Source organism: Podarcis raffonei, chromosome 16 (assembly GCF_027172205.1).
Source record: "Podarcis raffonei isolate rPodRaf1 chromosome 16, rPodRaf1.pri, whole genome shotgun sequence".
NCBI classification, from domain to species: Eukaryota; Metazoa; Chordata; class Lepidosauria; order Squamata; family Lacertidae; genus Podarcis; species Podarcis raffonei.
This window is the reverse complement of record NC_070617.1, coordinates 37,465,981-37,484,531: the sequence shown is the minus strand read 5'-3', so window position 1 is coordinate 37,484,531 and position 18,551 is coordinate 37,465,981. Positions and strand designations below refer to the sequence as shown.

The window sequence follows — 18,551 nt, the reverse complement described above, 5'->3', positions numbered from 1 at the left end:
AGTGTTTGTTTGTTTTAGCACATACAGTAGTTTAAAGGTTAAGTTAGAACATGCTTGCTGAATCCCTGTTGGCAGAGCATTTGAAAGGACTGGTAGTTGACACTCAAGGCTTGGTTTTGTGTCTATGTCAAATGAGTCTCACCATCTTGGGGGGATAACCAAGAAAGCTCCTGCAGATGATCTCGGTGATCAAGGTGGGACAGGAGAGTTGAGGTGCTCTTTAAGGTACCCTGGACCTATGTGGTTAAGCGCTGTGCAGATTAATACAAGGACTCAGCAGTCAATGGGCAGTCAGTGCAGGTGTTCCCTTCATCAATCATGGGCTTAACTGGATGGCTTCCAAGACCTCCTTCAGCTCGGTGATAATATAAACAAAGAGTATGCATTTTCAACTGAATCACACCCTCCCATCCAGGTATCAAAATGTATCCAGATTTAGTTGGTTTGGACCACAAGCTTACGTGTGCTTTCTTGGGAGTAAGCCCCATTGAACATACTGAGATGTACACAGTGGGGAAAGGCTACAATGCACTAATAAGTTTGTACTTTCTGTGCAGAAAGTCCCAGGTTCAGTCCTTGGTATCTCCAGGGAAGGTTGGGAGAGCCTCCTGTCTGAAATCCTGGTGAGCTGCTGCCAGCCAGTGTCGGTAGTACTGAGCTAGCTGGAGCAATGGTGTCAGACTCCGTATGAGGCAGCTACCTAGTTCCCCATGACTTACTTTTAAGTAAACTCAAATAGGATTCTGCTGTAATCCCATTAGCGTTAACCAGTTGATTAAACTCACTAGTTTCTGCTTCTGTTTCCCTCCTTCAGCCCTAGGCCACGAATAATTAATATATATAATTGCAACTGAAGGAAACACAATGGTATCAAATCCAATTTAAAAACAAGACTTTGCAACCAAATGCAAGCTGTCAGCAGAAACGTAACAGCCTCAGCTAACAACCTATCACACTGGAACTAGAATGTAGTTCTACTTGACTACATTCACGTTCGTAGTGTCCTTGATGATGACTCACAGCAGCTGGAGGAGCCACTGGGAAGATGACCACTTTAGCCATATCTGGGCCTTCGTTCAAACCCTCAAGAAGTGGCTGGTGGTGCCCTTTGGGACTGGCAGGGGGGAAAGTCAGGAAGACCAACAGTAGATGGTGTCAGAGCCAATGACAGACAGAGCCAACTAATACTAATTTTGTTCCCATCCTCCAGGGGTCAGCAAACTTTTTCAACAGGGGGCCGGTCCACTGTCCCTCAGACCTTGTGGGGGGCGGGACTATATTTTGAAAATAAAGAAAGAAGATGAATGAATTCCTATGCTGCACAAATAACCCAGAGGTGCATTTTAAATAAAAGCACACTTTCTACTCATGTAAAAACACCAGGCAGGCCCCACAAATAACCCAGAGATGCATTTTAAATAAAAGGACTCATTCTACTCATGTAAAAATCCGCGGGCCGGCGATTGAGCCAGATCTGGCCCCCATGTCTTAGTTTGCCTACCCATGCCATCCTCCTCCCCGCTGAGTTCTGCAAGGGGATCACTGAGATTAAGGGAGAGGCAGCCCTCTGCTGTTTATAAATAAGAAAGCAGGCAGGTGGGAGCTGGGGACTGAGATTGGTGGAGCATCACTCGAACTCATTACTGCCCTCAAGCAGTTAGTGCAGGGGTGGAGAGTCTCAGGACATGGGGCCAAATGGGGCCCTCCAGGACTTCTGTTTGGACCCTGGGGCTCTTCCCAACTCACATCCATGACTAGCTATGCTTTGTGCACCCATTAAATGGCTGTTCCGGGCTGGAATGTGTTACTGAACTCAGCTAATGACTCTTGCCCAGTGCTTGGGAAGTTCATCTTAAAAAGGAATTAGTTCCAGTTCACCCCCTCAAAAAAAAGGGAAAATAATTCCGTTCCAGTTGAATTTGGTCCTCTGCATTCCAAATGCCCTCAGCCTTCAGGATTTTTTTTTTTAAAAGATATTTATTGGAATTTTCAAAAAAAACAAAGAAAAAAGGAAAAAAAACAATTAAACACACATACAATTTACATTTCTTACTTTCAATAACAAATTTCCTTGACTTCCCCACACCTCCCCTTCTTGTATTCCAATTCCATTTTTTAGCTCAGCAAGTTCTTGTCCCCAAACTTTACCTTATTTTCTCTAATTCATTTTAATTAACCAATTTTAACTTATAAACCTCAATCTTTATACATCAATACTTATTTTTAAAAATCTTTTTCTAGGTTCACTCCATCAATTTAATTAACCAATTTTAACTTATAAACCTCCATCTTTATACGTCAATACTTATTCTTAAAGGTCTTTTTCTAAGGTCGGCCCCAATTCCCTTCCCCGAAATCCCCATTTTTATGTTAGTGGCAAAACCAAATTAATTAAAACAGAATATAGTTATACACCCTTTGGATTCCCAAAGCCCCACCACCCCCTTTCCCAGTTTCGAACCCCAACAAAAAGTCCATCAGTCCATCTGCAGTCAGCCTGGCGACCTCACGTCCGAGGCTCTCAATTCTTTCTCAATTCCTCTCTGCCGGTTTTTTTGATAGTCCTTTATATCAAACACCAGAACTCGGAGAAGCTCTGTCTCAGTAATGTCCATTTTTCTTCCAGCCAGATCTCCATACTTAAAAGTGGAGCTCAAATCTTGTTTCTTAATCCTTTTAAGTCCAAATGTCCCAAAAGCTCCAAAAGCTCCAACTTCCATCTTGATCAGATTTATAATCCAAGAGTCTTCAGATCTCCACATGGGGAGATCTCTCCATTCCTCATTCTCCATTTCAAACCAAATTTTCCTCATCCAGTTCTTATTTTCCTTTATATCCTTCTTGACAGGCCTCTGGCTTTCCTTCATCTGTGGCATTGTTGCTCCTCCTTCCTTACTCTCCAGCACAGCCTTCAGGATTTTACAAGCTGCTCTGCTAAAGTATACTTAACCCCACTCCACAGTGGAACGTGAACAATTGCTTTATTTATTTCTCCAAAAAAATGGTCATCATTAAGTTTAAAGAGCATCATATTTTTTTTCAAAAAGCTAAAAATGGTAACTGTAATGGCCACTATCAAACACAGTTAAGTTCGATGAAAACCGTGTGTGTGTGTGTGTGTGTGTGTGTGTGTATGGTGGAATAAAAATATAAAGCAAACTCAATTAAAATTTCTCCAAAGTTTTGCCATACCCCCCCCCCCACCATTCTGTTCATCTAGAATTTCTAGGAACTATTTCCAGGTGTGATTCAGAGATTTTTGAATTAATTCAGTGAATTCATTAATCTGAATTAGTTCACCCCAAGTCCTGCTATCACTTGCCTGGATGGAGGAGGCTGTGTAGAAGCTAGCCTGCTGTATGAAAGCAATATCTACGTTAAGAAGTTGCTCCTACTTTTGCCTCTGCTCCTGCCCACCATTGACACGTGACCCCTGGAGGGGTTTCTCAGAACCAAGTCTGGCTCTCAGGCTGAAAAATGCTCCCTACCTCTGGATGAGAAACCCCAGAGAGAGTGGGCCTCTGTTTGGTGGCTGCACCCCCTTAACACTTCCTCTTTGCCTAGCCTCGTCACCCTCAATGGATTGGAAGAGATGGATGGATGGATTGGCAGGAGCCTTCACTGCATCCGCAGCTCCCTTGCCCTCTGTATGATTTAGAGCAGGCATAGGCAAACTCGGCCCTCCAGATGTTTTGGGACTACAACTCCCATCATCCCTAGCTAACGGGACCAGTGGTCAGGGATGATGGGAGTTGTAGTCCCAAAACATCTAGAGGGCCAAGGTTGCCTATGCCTCATTTAGAACCCTGCTTGCTCCTGCTGCTGTAGTCAGGAAAAATATATAGAATGCCCTCTTTTTGCCAAACAATCAGTGATTAAGAAAGGATCAAGCAGGCATGGACAGCCTGTGGCCCTCAGCGTAATTTCCACATACATATATATATATATATATATATATATATATATATAAACATATAAATTATAAAATGTATCACAAAACTTATCACTTAAACAATATTTTTAGACTTCCATCAGCACCTCTGATGATCCACCGTTTTAACCACTTCTTATGCATTTATATTGCTTTACATCTCTTAACAAATCATCCTCCCCCTTCTCCATTTTTGCAATACTTCCAATAATACTCCTCACAAAACTTGTTGCAAACCTATAAACGTTGTCTGATCTTCACAAATACTTTTCAAGTAGTCCGTAAATTTACTCCAGTCTTCCATGAATTTATGGTCCTGCCAGTTTCAAATCCTTCCTGTTAGTTTATCTAGTTCTGCATAGTCCATTAACTAGCCCTCAGTGTAATTTCTATAGCTCTCCACAAGCAACCAGTTTGGACTTCTGGTGAGAACAATTCACTTCTGGCATTTTGCTGGGTGGGGAGGAAGAGTGAAAGAAAAGGGATTGGGTGTAAGAGAAATAATGTGTGTGAGAAGGGGATGAGAGAGAGAGAGAGAGAGAGAGAGAGAGAGAGAGACCCCACCCACTTTTGATGTGGCTCCACCCACCACTGTCTTTGGTCCTACCCACTGATGGAATGTAGCCCTCAGTGGATTATCCCTGAGGAAAAGTGGCTCTGATGGGGAAAAAGACTGTCCAAAAAAGAAACCTTTTTTGCATCCATTTTCACAAATGCAACACCGGAATACAGAGTGCGGATTTTCTTCTGTAACTTCCTCACAGCAGAGATAGTGCTTGACACAAGAAGACGCATGATGGTATTGCCTGTCTAATAATGCAGAAGACGTTTTTCTCTCTCGAAGTCTCAGTGGCGTGACAGCTTTTCTCATACCTGGGCAGAGCAGTTAAATTGTGTTCCAGGACGTGATGAAACTTTTTCATTGAGCACCAGGGTTCTGTTGTATTAGCAATTAAGACTAAATCATTCTGAATGAGGATATCTCTCAACCTTGTTTAAATTATAATTTAGCTACAGATTTTCTCGACTCTGAATATTATATGTGCAATAAACTTGCCTGTCAATTCTGGGCCCAAGAGGGTCCCTTAGGAGAATGTCACTGTTGTGCTTGGAAAGGCATCTTGAAGAATCTTCTGAAATGTGATAGTTTTGATTAGCCTCCCCACAATCTGATGCTCTCCAGATAGCACTGGAGTCCCTTGAGTTGGGGGGCTCTGGAGCAGTTTCAAGAAAGGTTAAATGAACTCCAGAATACTTTCATTTTTTTAAATAAAATATTTATTAAGGTTTTACGAAAAACAGAAGTTTACAGAATAAAAAGAAAGCAAAAAAAGAAAGAAATAAGGAAAAAGACAGAAAATACAAAAATACATAGAAAAAAAAAGAAAATACAAAATACAAAAAACATATAGATAGAAAAAAATTAAAAACAAATCCATTTTTTGAAATCTTTAAGCTCATTTGCTTATTTCCTTGACCTCCTCACACCTCCCCTTTTTGTATTCCCATTTACATAATCAATTCAGCAAATCCTTACCCTCTTTCATTTATCTTAACTCTATCTTAGCATATTATAACTATATAATTTCATCCATTATCAATCCATTTTTTACATATTCTTATTAACCTTGTTGCTAATCCCACTTAATTTCAATCCAACATCATTTTAACATTCATTAATTTTACAATATTTCTGCAAATAGTCTTTAAATTTCTTCCAATCTTCTTCCACCGACTCTTCTCGCTGGTCTCGGATTCTACCAGTCATTTCCGCCAATTCCATATAGTCCATCACCTTCATCTGCCACTCTTCCAGGGTGGGTAAATCTTGTGTCTTCCAATACTTTGCAATAAGTATTCTTGCTGCTGTTGTTGCATACATAAAGAAAGTTCTATCCTTCTTTGGCACCAATTGGCCGACTATGCCCAGGAGAAAGGCCTCTGGTTTCTTCAGGAAGGTATATTTAAATACCTTTTTCATTTCATTATAGATCATCTCCCAGAAAGCCTTAATCTTTGGGCACGTCCACCAAAGGTGAAAGAATGTACCTTCATTTTCTTTACATTTCCAACATTTATTATCGGGCAAATGATATATTTTTGCAAGCTTGACTGGTGTCATGTACCACCTGTATATCATTTTCATAATATTCTCTCTTAGGGCATTACATGCCGTAAATTTCACACCAGTGGCCCACAACTGTTCCCAGTCAGCAAACATAATGTTATGTCCAACATCTTGTGCCCATTTGATCATAGCAGATTTAACCGTTTCATCCTGCGTATTCCATTTTAACAGCAAGTTATACATTCTTGAAAGTATCTTAGTTTTGGGATCTAACAGTTCTGTTTCCAATTTTGATTTTTCCACCTGGAAGCCAATTTTTTTGTCCAAATTATAAGCCTCTCTTATTTGATAATAGTGAAGCCAGTCTCGCACTTTATCTTTTAATTTCTCAAAACTCTGCAATTTCAATTTGTCTCCTTCTTGCTCCAAAATTTCCCAATATTTAGGCCACTTGGCCTCCATATTGAGCTTTTTCTGAGCCTTTGCTTCCATCGGTGATAACCACCTTGAACTCCAGAATACTTTCATTTCCACTGGAGATGTTCCAGTTTTGGTTCTTAATTATATCAGCATATCCCCAAAGCTTGGCAGAATAGTTTTTAACATTTTCTTCTGATTCTAAAGACCAAAGAGCCTTGCTGGATCAGATCAAGGATCTACCTAGTCCAGCAGTCTGTTCTCACAGTAAAGGTAAAGGGACTACTGACCATTAGGTCCATTTGTGACCGACTCTGGGGTTGCGGTGCTCATCTCGCTTTATTGGCCAAGGGAGCCGGCATACAGCTTCCGGATCATGTGGCCAGCATGACTAAGCTGCTTCTGGCGAACCAGTGCAGCACACCGAAACGCCATTTACCTTCCTGCTGGAGCGGTACCTATTTATCTACTTGCACTTTGACATGCTTCGAACTGCTAGGTTGGCAGGAGCAGGGACCGAGCAACGGGAGCTCACTCCGTCACTGGGATTCGAACCACCATCCTTCTGATCGGCAAGTCCTAGGCTCTGTGGTTTAACCCACAGCGCCACCCGCAACAACTAATAGTCAGGGCATTCTGCCATTGATCTTGGAGCTAATAAAGTCACCATCATTGTTAGTAGCCATTCACAGTTATGTCCTCCATGAATTTGTGTAGTCTGAGATAGTTCAAAATGGGATTTAGCATAACTTCAGCATTATAAAATTTTTGCAAGTAGAATTTAGAATTCTAGACTGCAGCAATGGGCTGGCTCCTGGGAAATCCCCAAAATTTGAGTTTATAAGAGATTCATTGCATATGGCCCAACTGTCCTTATTTACCAAGAATGGCCTGTAATTTTTGTTGCCCATTCTTCCCTACTTTGTCAGTGTATTTGCCCTGGGGATGGGCTTGGCATGTTAGAATGTTGCTATGCAAGGCTTTTTTTCCTAGAAAAAATGGTGCCAGAACTTGTTTAGTTTTTTTAAGGGACCTTGCCCCTAAAAAAGCTTCTTTTTGCCCACTCGTCCCACCATTGCACTGCACCAAACCATCCCTCCGCCGCAGCCTGCATCACTCAACACAGAGTGCTGTGCCAAGTGACGGAATACGTGCTGGAACACACCAAAGAAGTACGGGAACTCTGTTCCGGTGAGTTCTGGCTGAAAAAAGCCCTATTGCTGTGTAAGCCGCAACTCAGGACTCAGCTACATTAGTAAAGAAAAACCCCAATGCTTTGGATGCATTATAAACATGCAACACCAGATGGTGACAGAGAGCAAAAAAAAAACTATGCATTTTTTACATAGCGTTTCTTTTCTTTTATTAAGGTAAAGGTAAAGGTACCCCTGCCCGTACGGGCCAGTCTTGACAGACTCTGGGGTTGTGCGCCCATCTCACTTAAGAGGCCAGGGGCCAGCGCTGTCCGGAGACACTTCCGGGTCACGTGGCCAGCGTGACAAAGCTGCATCTGGCAAGCCAGCGCAGCACACGGGAACGCCGTTTACCTTCCCGCCAGTAAGCGGTCCCTATTTATCTACTTGCACCTGGGGGTGCTTTCGAACTGCTAGGTTGGCAGGCGCTGGGACCGAGCAACGGGAGCGCACCCCGCCGCGGGGATTCGAACCGCCGACCTTTCGATCGGCAAGCCCTAGGCGCTGAGGCTCTTACCCACAGCGCCACCCGCTGTTTCTTTTATTATAATGATCTAATTTCCGACTTATTTATAGCGGTTTTTCCCCTGTGTGTAGATCCATCCTGAGTCCTTTGTCTTTGTGTGCCGTTCTGCAGGAAGATGGGGGAGCACAGGTGTGCATGGAGGTGCAGACCAATCCTTTTCACTCTCTCTGTGCCAAGCTGTGGGTACATGAGGCTGGCTTGGGAGGGGCAAAACTCAGGCTCCAGGGCAGGGTTTGCTCCCAGGTTACAGGGCCAGCCCTCCCATGAGGCAGAATGATACAGCTGCCTTAGGCGGTAGATACTAGGAGATGTCGGCATCCCACCGATTGCCTTTAAATGAGGCTGCTCTGCACCTCCTAAGGTAGTCTTCTTCCTCAGGTACAGTAGAGGGCGATGCCCCATTGCCAGTGGTTGAAACAAGATTCAGCAGCCAGCCTGGTCAGATTGTTAGATGTGAAAGTGGGCAGGGGGCATCTTGCCCTTCACCTCAGGTTGCAAGTAAAGGGGCTAAGCTCTGCCTCCACAGCTGGGGACAATAATGCTTCTTGACTACCAGGAGAGGAGAATGCTCTTGTGCAGGACCAGTGCCTGATGGTTTGGAAGTGCAGCCCCTGCACTGGTTTCTAGGATAGCTCAGTCAGCAGCGCATGAGCCAGTGTGGTGTAATGGTTAAGAGCAGTAGTCTTGTAATCTGGTGAACCGGGTTCGCTTCCCCGCTCCTCCACATGCAGCTGCTGGGTGACCTTGGGCTAGTCACACTTCTCTGAAGTCTCTCAGCCTCACTCACCTCACAGAGTGTTTGTTGTGGGGGAGGAAGGGAAAGGAGAATGTGAGCCGCTTTGAGACTCCTTCGGGTAGTGATAAAGCGGGATATCAAATCCAAATCCATGAGACTCTTTATCTCATGATGATGGGTTTGAGCCCCACCTTGGACAAAAGATCCCTGCATGCTACAATTCTATGAACCGTCTATGGTCTGCAGGGGAATTCGCTCAAGCCCTCAGAGGAGGGCTCAAGTCCCCTTTTGGCTTCATAATTTCCACCTCTTGCCTTTCCTGCCAAGCGTTCTGGTTTCCCTTTCCTTTTGTTTGCCAAAGCCATGCTGTTTGTGCGGAGTGCAATGCTCTAATAAGCGATTTCATACCTGCTGCATCCTGGCATGGCTGACAAGGAGGAAGGGAGGGGGTTAGACAATGCATCTGGAAAAGGTTATATAAAAATAGCAGCAGTGGAAAAATTAAAAAAGCTCACAGGAGCGATGATGTGTGATTCAGGTACAGTTTTAAAAGGAAAGCTTTGTGGAGGTGTTGGACGGGAAGGGAGGGGGAGAGCACAAAATGCTCTCAAGCCCAGTTCAGACAAAAGGGGGACCTGTTTTTTTTCTACAATGTGAGTGAGCTGTGGTGAGTCTTTGGCTTGCATATTCTCCTCTATCCTCTTTCATGCATGTGAAGGGAAAACTGGAAGCTTCTGTACCTGATTTTCAACAAAACAGAGTTACCTGTGACATACAAACACAGGGAACTGCGGTTTGATGAAACTCTAGTTAGGAAGAGCAAATGAAGCAGCCATTTCTAATACTTCTAATCTCCAACCTGGTTAGAGCACAACTTTCTGCATCCTTGAGCATTTGCCATGATGGCTGGGGCTGGTGGGGATTGTAATTTCAAAGATCTCGAGGGAACCAAACTGGGGAAGACTGAACTAGAGTTTGAAGAAACCACAATTTTCCAAGTTTGGGCATCAGGTAGAACTGTGGCTTGTTTAAAACCATAAATGGAAGCTTCTGATCTCCTTGTTGCAGGTATGAAAAGAGGATCCCTCCATGTTATCATTGCAATTTTTGCTAGTGATGTTGCAAGGTAGCAGGTCCAAAATGTGAATTCTCTCTAGTTCCGAAGGTCTGGCCCATTTCACATCAGATCCACCTTTGTTTGAGCTGGATCATACATTACCCTGTTCCTTCCCCACAACCCTCCCTGCCAATTTCCCCCCACTTTCCCCATGCCTCCCCCCCCAAATGCCTTCCACTGAGACATGGTCTCTTTCACAAGGCTCCACAGACAGTTTCCTGTGAAGGAGTGACCTTATCGTGGAAAGCCACTTGCATATCACCATCACCAAATGATAGGAAAGACCATCATAAAAGAGAGAGGGGGGACACGGATTTGCAGAACATTTGCACTTGCAAATTATCTGCATTGATACAAAGGCACATGAGCACCCATAGAGCAATAAATAGTGGTAGGTTAGGGGTGGCTTGGTAAGGGTCCACAAATCCTTCTGATTGTGCTGCCTGAGGGGGGTTGTCCTTATGCCCAACAGTTTCACAGGTTTGGATGGCGCTGATTCTCCCCTGCATTACTCTGCTTTGACTAAAACACAGGTGTGGCACAAAAGAGGAGCCTCCCAGTTTGATAATGTATCGGATTCAGTGCTTAAATTCTGGTGTCCAGAAAGATTGCAATGTGTGTGTTCATGCGCTTTGGGGACTATCCAGTGGAGAACTATCCAGTGGAGGCTTGTCCATAAGAGCAAAGGGTGTCCTGCTCCGCTCCACCTGTCTGTCTTCTGTCATGGGCTGGCTGGATTCAGAGGAGTGGTGGGAGACACCAGTGGGGGAATCCCCGAGGGAAGAAGGCACAGAGGCCAGGGATGGGATGGTGGGATGACAATGAGTGGTCAGAGGGAGATGAAGGAGAAGACTAGGAGGAAGAGGTGTTGGAAGTGGAAGCTGAAGAGGTAACAGAGTTTAGTGAGCAGGAAAAGGCTGCAGTAGGGAGCAGTCCAGAATCAGAGGCAGAAGTGAAGGTATGAAGAGGGCAGAGCAAAGACAGACAAGATGAAGGAGCCTCAGATTGCTTGGGAAAGGACTGAGGGAGGAGGAGACGTAGAGAACTGTGAGAACACATTGTGTCATTGGGGCAAGAAGAGTGGCTGTGCTCAATAGGCCTGGCCTTTTGAATAAAGAGTCATCTTCACTGACACTGTGTGAGTTATTACTAACTCGCTCCTAGCTCCCGCCCCAGGCATCTTACGTCCAACTGAGCCAAGGGGGTGGCACTGTCTGTCATCTTCTTCTTCCTTAGTCTCAGGGTTGCCATTTTCAGAACTCAGCAGGGAGGGAAAGGAGGCAAAACTCAAACAAATTGTCTTCCCGTTATTGGCTCTGGCGCCACCTGCTGTTGGGCTCCCTGTCTTCCACCCTCCCGGTCCCAAAAGGCACCAGCCACTACTGGACTGGCATGCTGCTAACCTGGGAAGACAGTGAATGAAATCTGCGTCTGTATATCAGACAACCAAGCATGTCTGCTGAAAACCCAGGAGGTTTTCTGTAAGGAGACGGCACCCCTGCAGGCCAGAAGCAAATAGCCAGTTGACAGGAGATGCATTGTCAGCAAATCTCTTCAGTTGAGTAAAAATAGCATCACCGAGTGTCCTTGGATGGACAAGACATGTGTTGCATTGCATCCTGGCTGAAGGGCTGGGAAACGTGGCAGTTGGCTTGAGCAGATGGGAGTGTCAGCATTTATCGGATCCGGCCTGTTAGGGACGAAGGACTGGGCTCTGAAATCACACAATGGGTGGCAACGGGAAATATGTAAACATGTTTAGCTTCCACCTAATCAATGTGACTTATGCACTTTGCTGCAAATTGTGTGTTTTAACAAATTCTTTTGAGACCTTCGCTCTCCCTATGACCTAATGGGTGGACAGCTTGGGAGGGCTGGTACCTGTAAGCAGGGAAACAGAGAGAGGTGGATGGTCTTAAAGTTCAATATAGGTTGTGTGGCAAGTTCCTCACATTGAGTATCTTTACTCAATGGCAGCTTTAGAGGAGCAAGTTGAATTCTACTGGAACGCCTGTGGTGCTGGGAAGCTGCAGTACCACCCACTGGCCATTTGTGGCAGCAGTGCTGTGGTGCTGTAGAAAACTGTGAGAGCTGCTTATCACGGGTTGTGCCAATAAAAAAATATATAGATTAAATAGATAAGAGGGTAGTCTGGCTTGTGGAGAAGAGCAGATCAGTCCAATCCATTTGGACTCACAGCTGTCCATGGAGGCGCAGGTCAATTCTGTATCCAGGGCAGCTGTCTACCAACTCCATCTGGTATGCAGGCTGAGACCCTACCTGCCTGCAGACTGTCTTGCCAGAGTGGTGCATGCTCTAGTTATCTCCCGCTTGGACTACTGCAATGTGCTCTATGTGGGGCTACCTTTGAAGGTGACCCGGAAATTACAACTAATCCAGAATGCAGCAGCTAGACTGGTGACTGGGAGCGGCCGCCGAGACCAAAGGAGAATTTGGAGGTGACGCCACAAGAAAGTTTGAAAGAAATTAAACCCCTATTCCAAATTGGCATATAGTGACATAAGCACCCCCATGATAGGCAGTAAAGCACTCAGGTCTTATTTATTTATATTATTTAATAATAAGTGGTTTACAGCCTTTATCATACAATACAAACCATAAAAAGTGTTTGCTTGATTCCTTAGTCTTTATGCCTTTTCATATGAAGTAACTTCAGCCTTACATCAGCAGATGCAGCTGGGATGCTGTGAAGTACCAGGCAGATGCGAGCAGGACTGGGACAAATACCACAGCCCACCTTAAGTGGCTACCCACCTTGATTCTGCTCTCAGGCACCCTGCCAGCCTATATCTGCTTTAGGGAGGGATGAGCAGAAGAGTGCTCACCCCCAAAATGAATTGGAGCCCCCCCCCCTTGGACCAGGGCAGGACCAGCATAGCAAATGACATTAGAAACATCTTCATTTTAGAACAGGGAATTCCAAAGCTCTCATGGGTATCAGTGCCAGTACCTTCTATGGCGCCTGTGAAAGTAAATATCCCATCAAAAATCCACAATGCACGAAAGACTGTTAGCTTTTCCTGTTTAGTTCCTATCTGCATTTGCTTGGCCTCTCCTACATACCTCCCATGGTAGCCATTTTGTGCTGTGCCACACCCCTACAGCATCCATTTTGTGACTGGTGCCCTCAGTATTTTCTCAGAATTCCAGATGTGCCCACTGGCTCCAAAAAGTTGGTGACCCCCCATTTTGAAAGAAGGTAGAGAGGCCCACTGGGTCTGTTTGTGCTTAAGAGCATGGGAGTTGATCCCTCCCTATGATCCAAGGGATAAAAAGATGGTGCCAGGAATGCTCTTTTGAAGGTTGAAATCATCCCACCATTTGAGGCATTTTCCACGTTTGCCTGAAACATAGGAGGGGATCTGATTCATTTTGGGGACAACTAATCATCTGCTCAGTCAACCCTAAGGACAACTGTTTATATGTAAGTGCTTTGGGGACCAGCAGCCACTACAGTCACCAGGAGGCTTCTCCCTCCCTCTGTCATATGAAGCCTCATTAAGAGGCAAATCTATGAACCAGGGTGTCTATCTATTCTCCTTCAAAGTGGTTGCATCTGTAGTTCCTTGTGGATTGCACAGCTTGCTCCATTTTAATTCTGATTAAATATTTAAACAACCTGCTTCTTGACTCAATGAGCGGTTTGTCTTCCTTGGCAGTTTGCCCAACCAGGGAACCAGGGACAGCCACCAAGGGTCTGATTTGCATCTTGCTGAATGTTAGTCTAAGCTTCCATGGAGCCAGTGGAGTAACAAGAAGGGCGAGGTGTCGATTGAGGCTGCAGGGTAAGGACTGGGGGAAGGGGAGCTTTCTATGAGAAATGAATGAAAGCTTCCTTGATAAGCTAAATCCAGCCAGAGAGGAGATCAGCATTGTGAGAGGCTCCTTCCAGAAGGAAACAAATATTCATTCTCTTTTAGATGTGGTTCTTTCAGTTTTGGAGGTCATAAATTAACACACACATGTTCTTAACTGGTTCCAGTTAAGGGCCTAAGAAGATCAGAGCAAGACTCTCCTGTAAGCCACGGGCTATTGGATGCCTTCAGTACCTGTCTTCCTGAATGCGCATAGTGAATGAGCCTAGTTTCAGTTGCTTAGTGACTGCAGGGTGCATTTTCCAGTTATTTGTTTATTAATTACATTTATGTCCCAACGTCCCTCCAAGGAGCTCAAGGTGGCGTACATAGTCTTCATTTCCTCTCCAAATTATGCTCACAACAGCCCCATGAGGTAGGTCAGACTGAGAGACACAATGGGTGTGCATTCTTACAACATTTATGTTCACGCCTTGTGCAGCTGCAGGCCAGTCGGTGTTCCTGGGTGCGTAAATTAAGAACATATGCTCCTGGACCATCCACTGGGGCCTTCTGTGAGATTTCTCCTACCCCCAAAAGGCGTCATGTAGAACTAACGCTGTGCCTGTTCTTTTCTTGGTAGAATTAAGGCTGCTTCAGGTGTGAAGATAATAGACATCCGAGTCAGTGATCCGGACCAGTGGGGAGTTCAGCAAGACGTGGACAATGGGAGGACACAGACCACCGCCACCATTGTATGTGAGCACCTCAATCCAAATGCAGAGAGCAGGTAAGAAATCCAAGCTGAGCTGCATGCAGCTGCCATTTCTAGTTAAAAGACAGTGGGGGGAAATTCAGATGCTTTTATTGATCTTTACCCTTGAATAGGAATCAATTTCTTTTTGTATTTCCAACATGAGCACAGCTTTCGAGTGCTGGAAAAATGTTCCAGGACTGGGGGTAACAAAGAGTCTTGTGGTGATGTCTTAAAGGCTAACAAATGTCTTATGGCATAGATGTTCATGGACTAGCGCATGGGTAGTTTGTCCCAGTCATAGAAGCACAGCAGCATAGCTTGGATTCCCTTTTCTTGCCCATGGAGCTGTCCAGTAGGGCAAGGAGCTGACCGAGACAAGACTGTTGAAATATGCAGAGAAGGTGTTCTGCCTAGGAGCTGGGCACAAGGATATGATGCACCAGCAACAAGATAAGGATGTAATAGCTGGCCTGGCTGCTTGTCCAAAAGTCAGCCGGCAGTAAATCACGCCGTCAAGTTGGAGTTAACTCTTTAATAGCATCCCCTGGGTAGGGATAGATGACTTCTTCAATCTTGCTTTCCCTCATTTTCCCCCACTTTAAGCTGAGCTCTACATTTCCACATCAGTTTGCATTATTTTTTAAAATAGCTTAAAAAGTCCTCATGAAAATTCATCTACAAATTTATACAGTCATACCTTGGGTTGAATACTCTTTGAGTTGAGCGTGTTTGAGTTGCGCTCCGCAGCAACCCAGAAGTAACGGAGCGCGTTACTTCTGGGTTTCGCCGCTTGCGCATGCGCAGACACTCAAAATGACGTCACGCGCATGCACAGAAGTGGCAAAAAGCGACGTGCGCAGACGTGCCGTCGCTAGTTACATTTACCTCTAGATGCGAACGGGGCTCCGGAACGGATTCCGTCCGTATCTAGAGGTACCACTGTACTAATATACACGTCTTTGTATGCATTTTGCATTTTTGCACCCCCCTGACATAATCCGTGGTTCTATGTTTTATGAGATAAGCATCATTACACACACTCTCATCTTGGTATCTGCATTTTTCTCCGTATTATTCGGCTGGAGAACTGCATTGCAAAATCCAGAATAGTGTGAGTTTCGAATGATGGCTTTGTTTTGATTCACATACTGTTTTGGAAAGATGCACCTTTAAATGGAAAGAGAATCAAATTTCTGCCCCCATCCCTACCTGTTGGATGAAAGGTCATTTTGAATCCTGATTCTGTCTTCTGCGGCATTGGACTGAATATCTTCCCCAACCCTTCCTCTCTGATGTTGGAGGGCTGCAACTCTGGGGATGATGGAAACCTATATAAGGCACCATTTCTGATCCCACTCAAATCATTCTTCTGCCCCTCTGCTTTGTCATTTGCCAACCACAGCTATGGGATGGAATAATGTTTTAAAAACAGCAGCCCTATGGAAAGCAAGCCTTATGAGGAACAGTTGAGGCTAAAGGGAGAAGACTGAGCAGTGAGACTGAGAGCCCTATTCAAATATCTGAAGGGCTGTCACATGGAAGATGGGGAAAGCTTGTGCAAAAAGAGTTGTTAATTTGTCCCTGAGCCGGACAGTCAGAAGGGTTACTCAACACTAAGCGACAGGTTTAGATTTCCCCATTACTGTGGTTGTGACTTGCATTTCGTTTAAGAACTGCATGGTAGAAAAATCACATTAATAGAGAAATATTGAGGTTAAAGGAAGAATGAAATGTAATTTTCATCTGGAGGAGAAAAAAAAGTATTTTAATTGAAGCAGGGCTGTGTAAAACAGAGAGGTTAGCCTTAAACTTGGTGAGAATGTTGGAAGTTTGGGCTAATCCGTGAAATTATACCTGTCACAGTAACTTAGTTTTTATTAACACCATTTTCTGCTCCATGTCGAACTTCTAAATTATACAAAAGCAATGAATCTCAAGTTAATTAATACCCTGACCCTTTCCTTTGTGAGATTAGTTTTAATATATTTTTTAGATTAATTAAAGTATGCAAATAGAAAACTCCAGAAGATCCATTCCAGATTTGCAAATATTGTTGCTCTACAAGTAAATATTTAACTTTGATCTTCCTTTTCATTTGGTGTTCCACCTTTCCTTGCTGTTAGTTTAGTACTGCGGTGGGAAACCACAAGTCTGGGGGCCATATGTAGCCTTCCAGGCCTCTCTGCTTGGCCTTTGGGAATCTCCCCAGCCACCTCCCTCTCCCCAGGACACAACTCTGCTTCACCCACTCTGCTTCACACCTTCCTTGACTGCAATACACCCTTGGACTTGGATAATGGCTGTTACAGCCCAGACTGGTGACAGAGGGTTGCCCGGAAGCGAATGTGGCTGGAAAAAGGTTGTTTATAAGAATTAGTTACCCCATAACAAAAAGAAAGGCATTCTCCCATCTCCTCAAAGCCTTCATAGTAGGTCAGTATAGTCTGTGAATCTGCTACTCCTCTTTGCAATGTAAGAACCTGCTTTTAAGTTCTTGACCCCATAGCTTTCTAAAATTACTGTTCAAAAAGCCAGGTACCTGCATCCTACTTCTGGTAAGCCTCTGAGTATGTCAGGATAACTAATTGGCTTGGAAGAAGAGGCAATGTGTCAGAGATGGATTGCTTCCTGCCCCCAATCTTCATGGAGGGCAAAATAAAAGCATTTCTGATGTTTGATCTGCCCTTAATCCAAAGAGCTGGGGGCAGGGAGTGTGTGTGTGTGTGTGTGTGTGAAGCCTATAGTTGTAAGCAGGCTGTGACCATTCCTTCGGAGAGTTTAGGGCAGGCCCTGGTCTGCACAAACACATTTTTTATTTTATAATTTATTGTTATATTATAAAATATATGTTATATTATTGTTTACCAAAATGGAGTCATTTTGGACTCCCAGCTGTCCATGGAAGCGCAGGTTAGTTCTGCGTCAAGGCAGCTGTGTATGAGCTCCAGCAGTTGCGATGGCTGACACCTTACCTGCCTGTGCACCGTCTCACCAGAGTTGTGTATGTTCTGGTTATCTCCTGCTTGGACTATTGCAATGTGCTTTTTGTGGGGCTGCCTTTGAAGGTGACTTGGGAACTACAACTAATCCAGAATGTGGCAGCTAGACTGGTGACTGGGAGCAGCTGCCAGGACCATCTACATTGACTCCTGGTACGTTTCCGAGCACAATTCAAGGTGTTGTTGCTGACCTTTAAAGCCCTAAACAGCCTTGGTCCTGTATACCTGAAGGAGCGTCTCCACCCCAATCATTCAGCCTGGACACTGAGGTCCAGCTCCGAGGGTCTTCTGGTGGTTCCCTCGCTGAGAGAAGCCAAGTTACAGGGAACCAGGCAGAGGGCCTTCTTGGTAGTGGCGCCTGCCCTGTGGAATGCCCTCCCACCAGGTATCAAGGAGATAAACAACTATACAACTTTTAGAAGACACCTGAAGGCAGCCCTGTATATGGAAGTTTTTAATGTTTGATGTTTTTATTGTGCTTTAAATATTTTGTTACAGTTGAGAGGAGCATGAGCTATATGTGAGGGCGAGTCATGCCAAAGAGGGTGGTGGCTGGAAGAGTCTCCCTGCCCATTTCCTCTCTCCTCCTGCACCACCTAGGGATTTGAGAATTTCACCAGGAATGAAAACGAGAGCAAATTACTGCAATTTGCACGTCTGCCTGAGGTCAGAAATGATGATCATGTGTGTGAATATTGCAAGTCGATGTTTTCTTAGTCAGTGAACATTCCTACATAATTGCATTGTTTTCCCATGTTGTCTTAGGTGTTTCCTCTGGTATGCCCTGATATTAATATCATAATTGAGGACATACTTAATTCTATTAGTTCTGGCTGCAGCACGTAGCAAGATGGATAATGTCAGTTGTAGTGCGAGCTGAACTGCAGTGGAACAGAAACACGGCTGGCTGCAATGTGCATAGAATGGGACAGAAATTGCTGCCTCCTTACATAGTGCCAATGGGACGCAGGTGGCGCTGTGGGTTAAACCAC

At 44.6% G+C, this 18,551-nt stretch overlaps 1 protein-coding gene across 2 annotated transcripts in view; it reads left to right on the top strand.

Annotated features, from left to right (window-relative positions):
- The window catches only part of TMEM132B (transmembrane protein 132B), a 363,463-nt gene that overhangs the window by 149,918 nt on the left and 194,994 nt on the right, over positions 1–18,551 (top strand). For both annotated transcript variants that reach the window (XM_053368114.1, XM_053368115.1), the window contains one exon: positions 14,447–14,593. In XM_053368114.1, the coding sequence (XP_053224089.1) occupies positions 14,447–14,593 (147 nt within the window). The remainder of the gene's footprint in view (positions 1–14,446; positions 14,594–18,551) is intronic.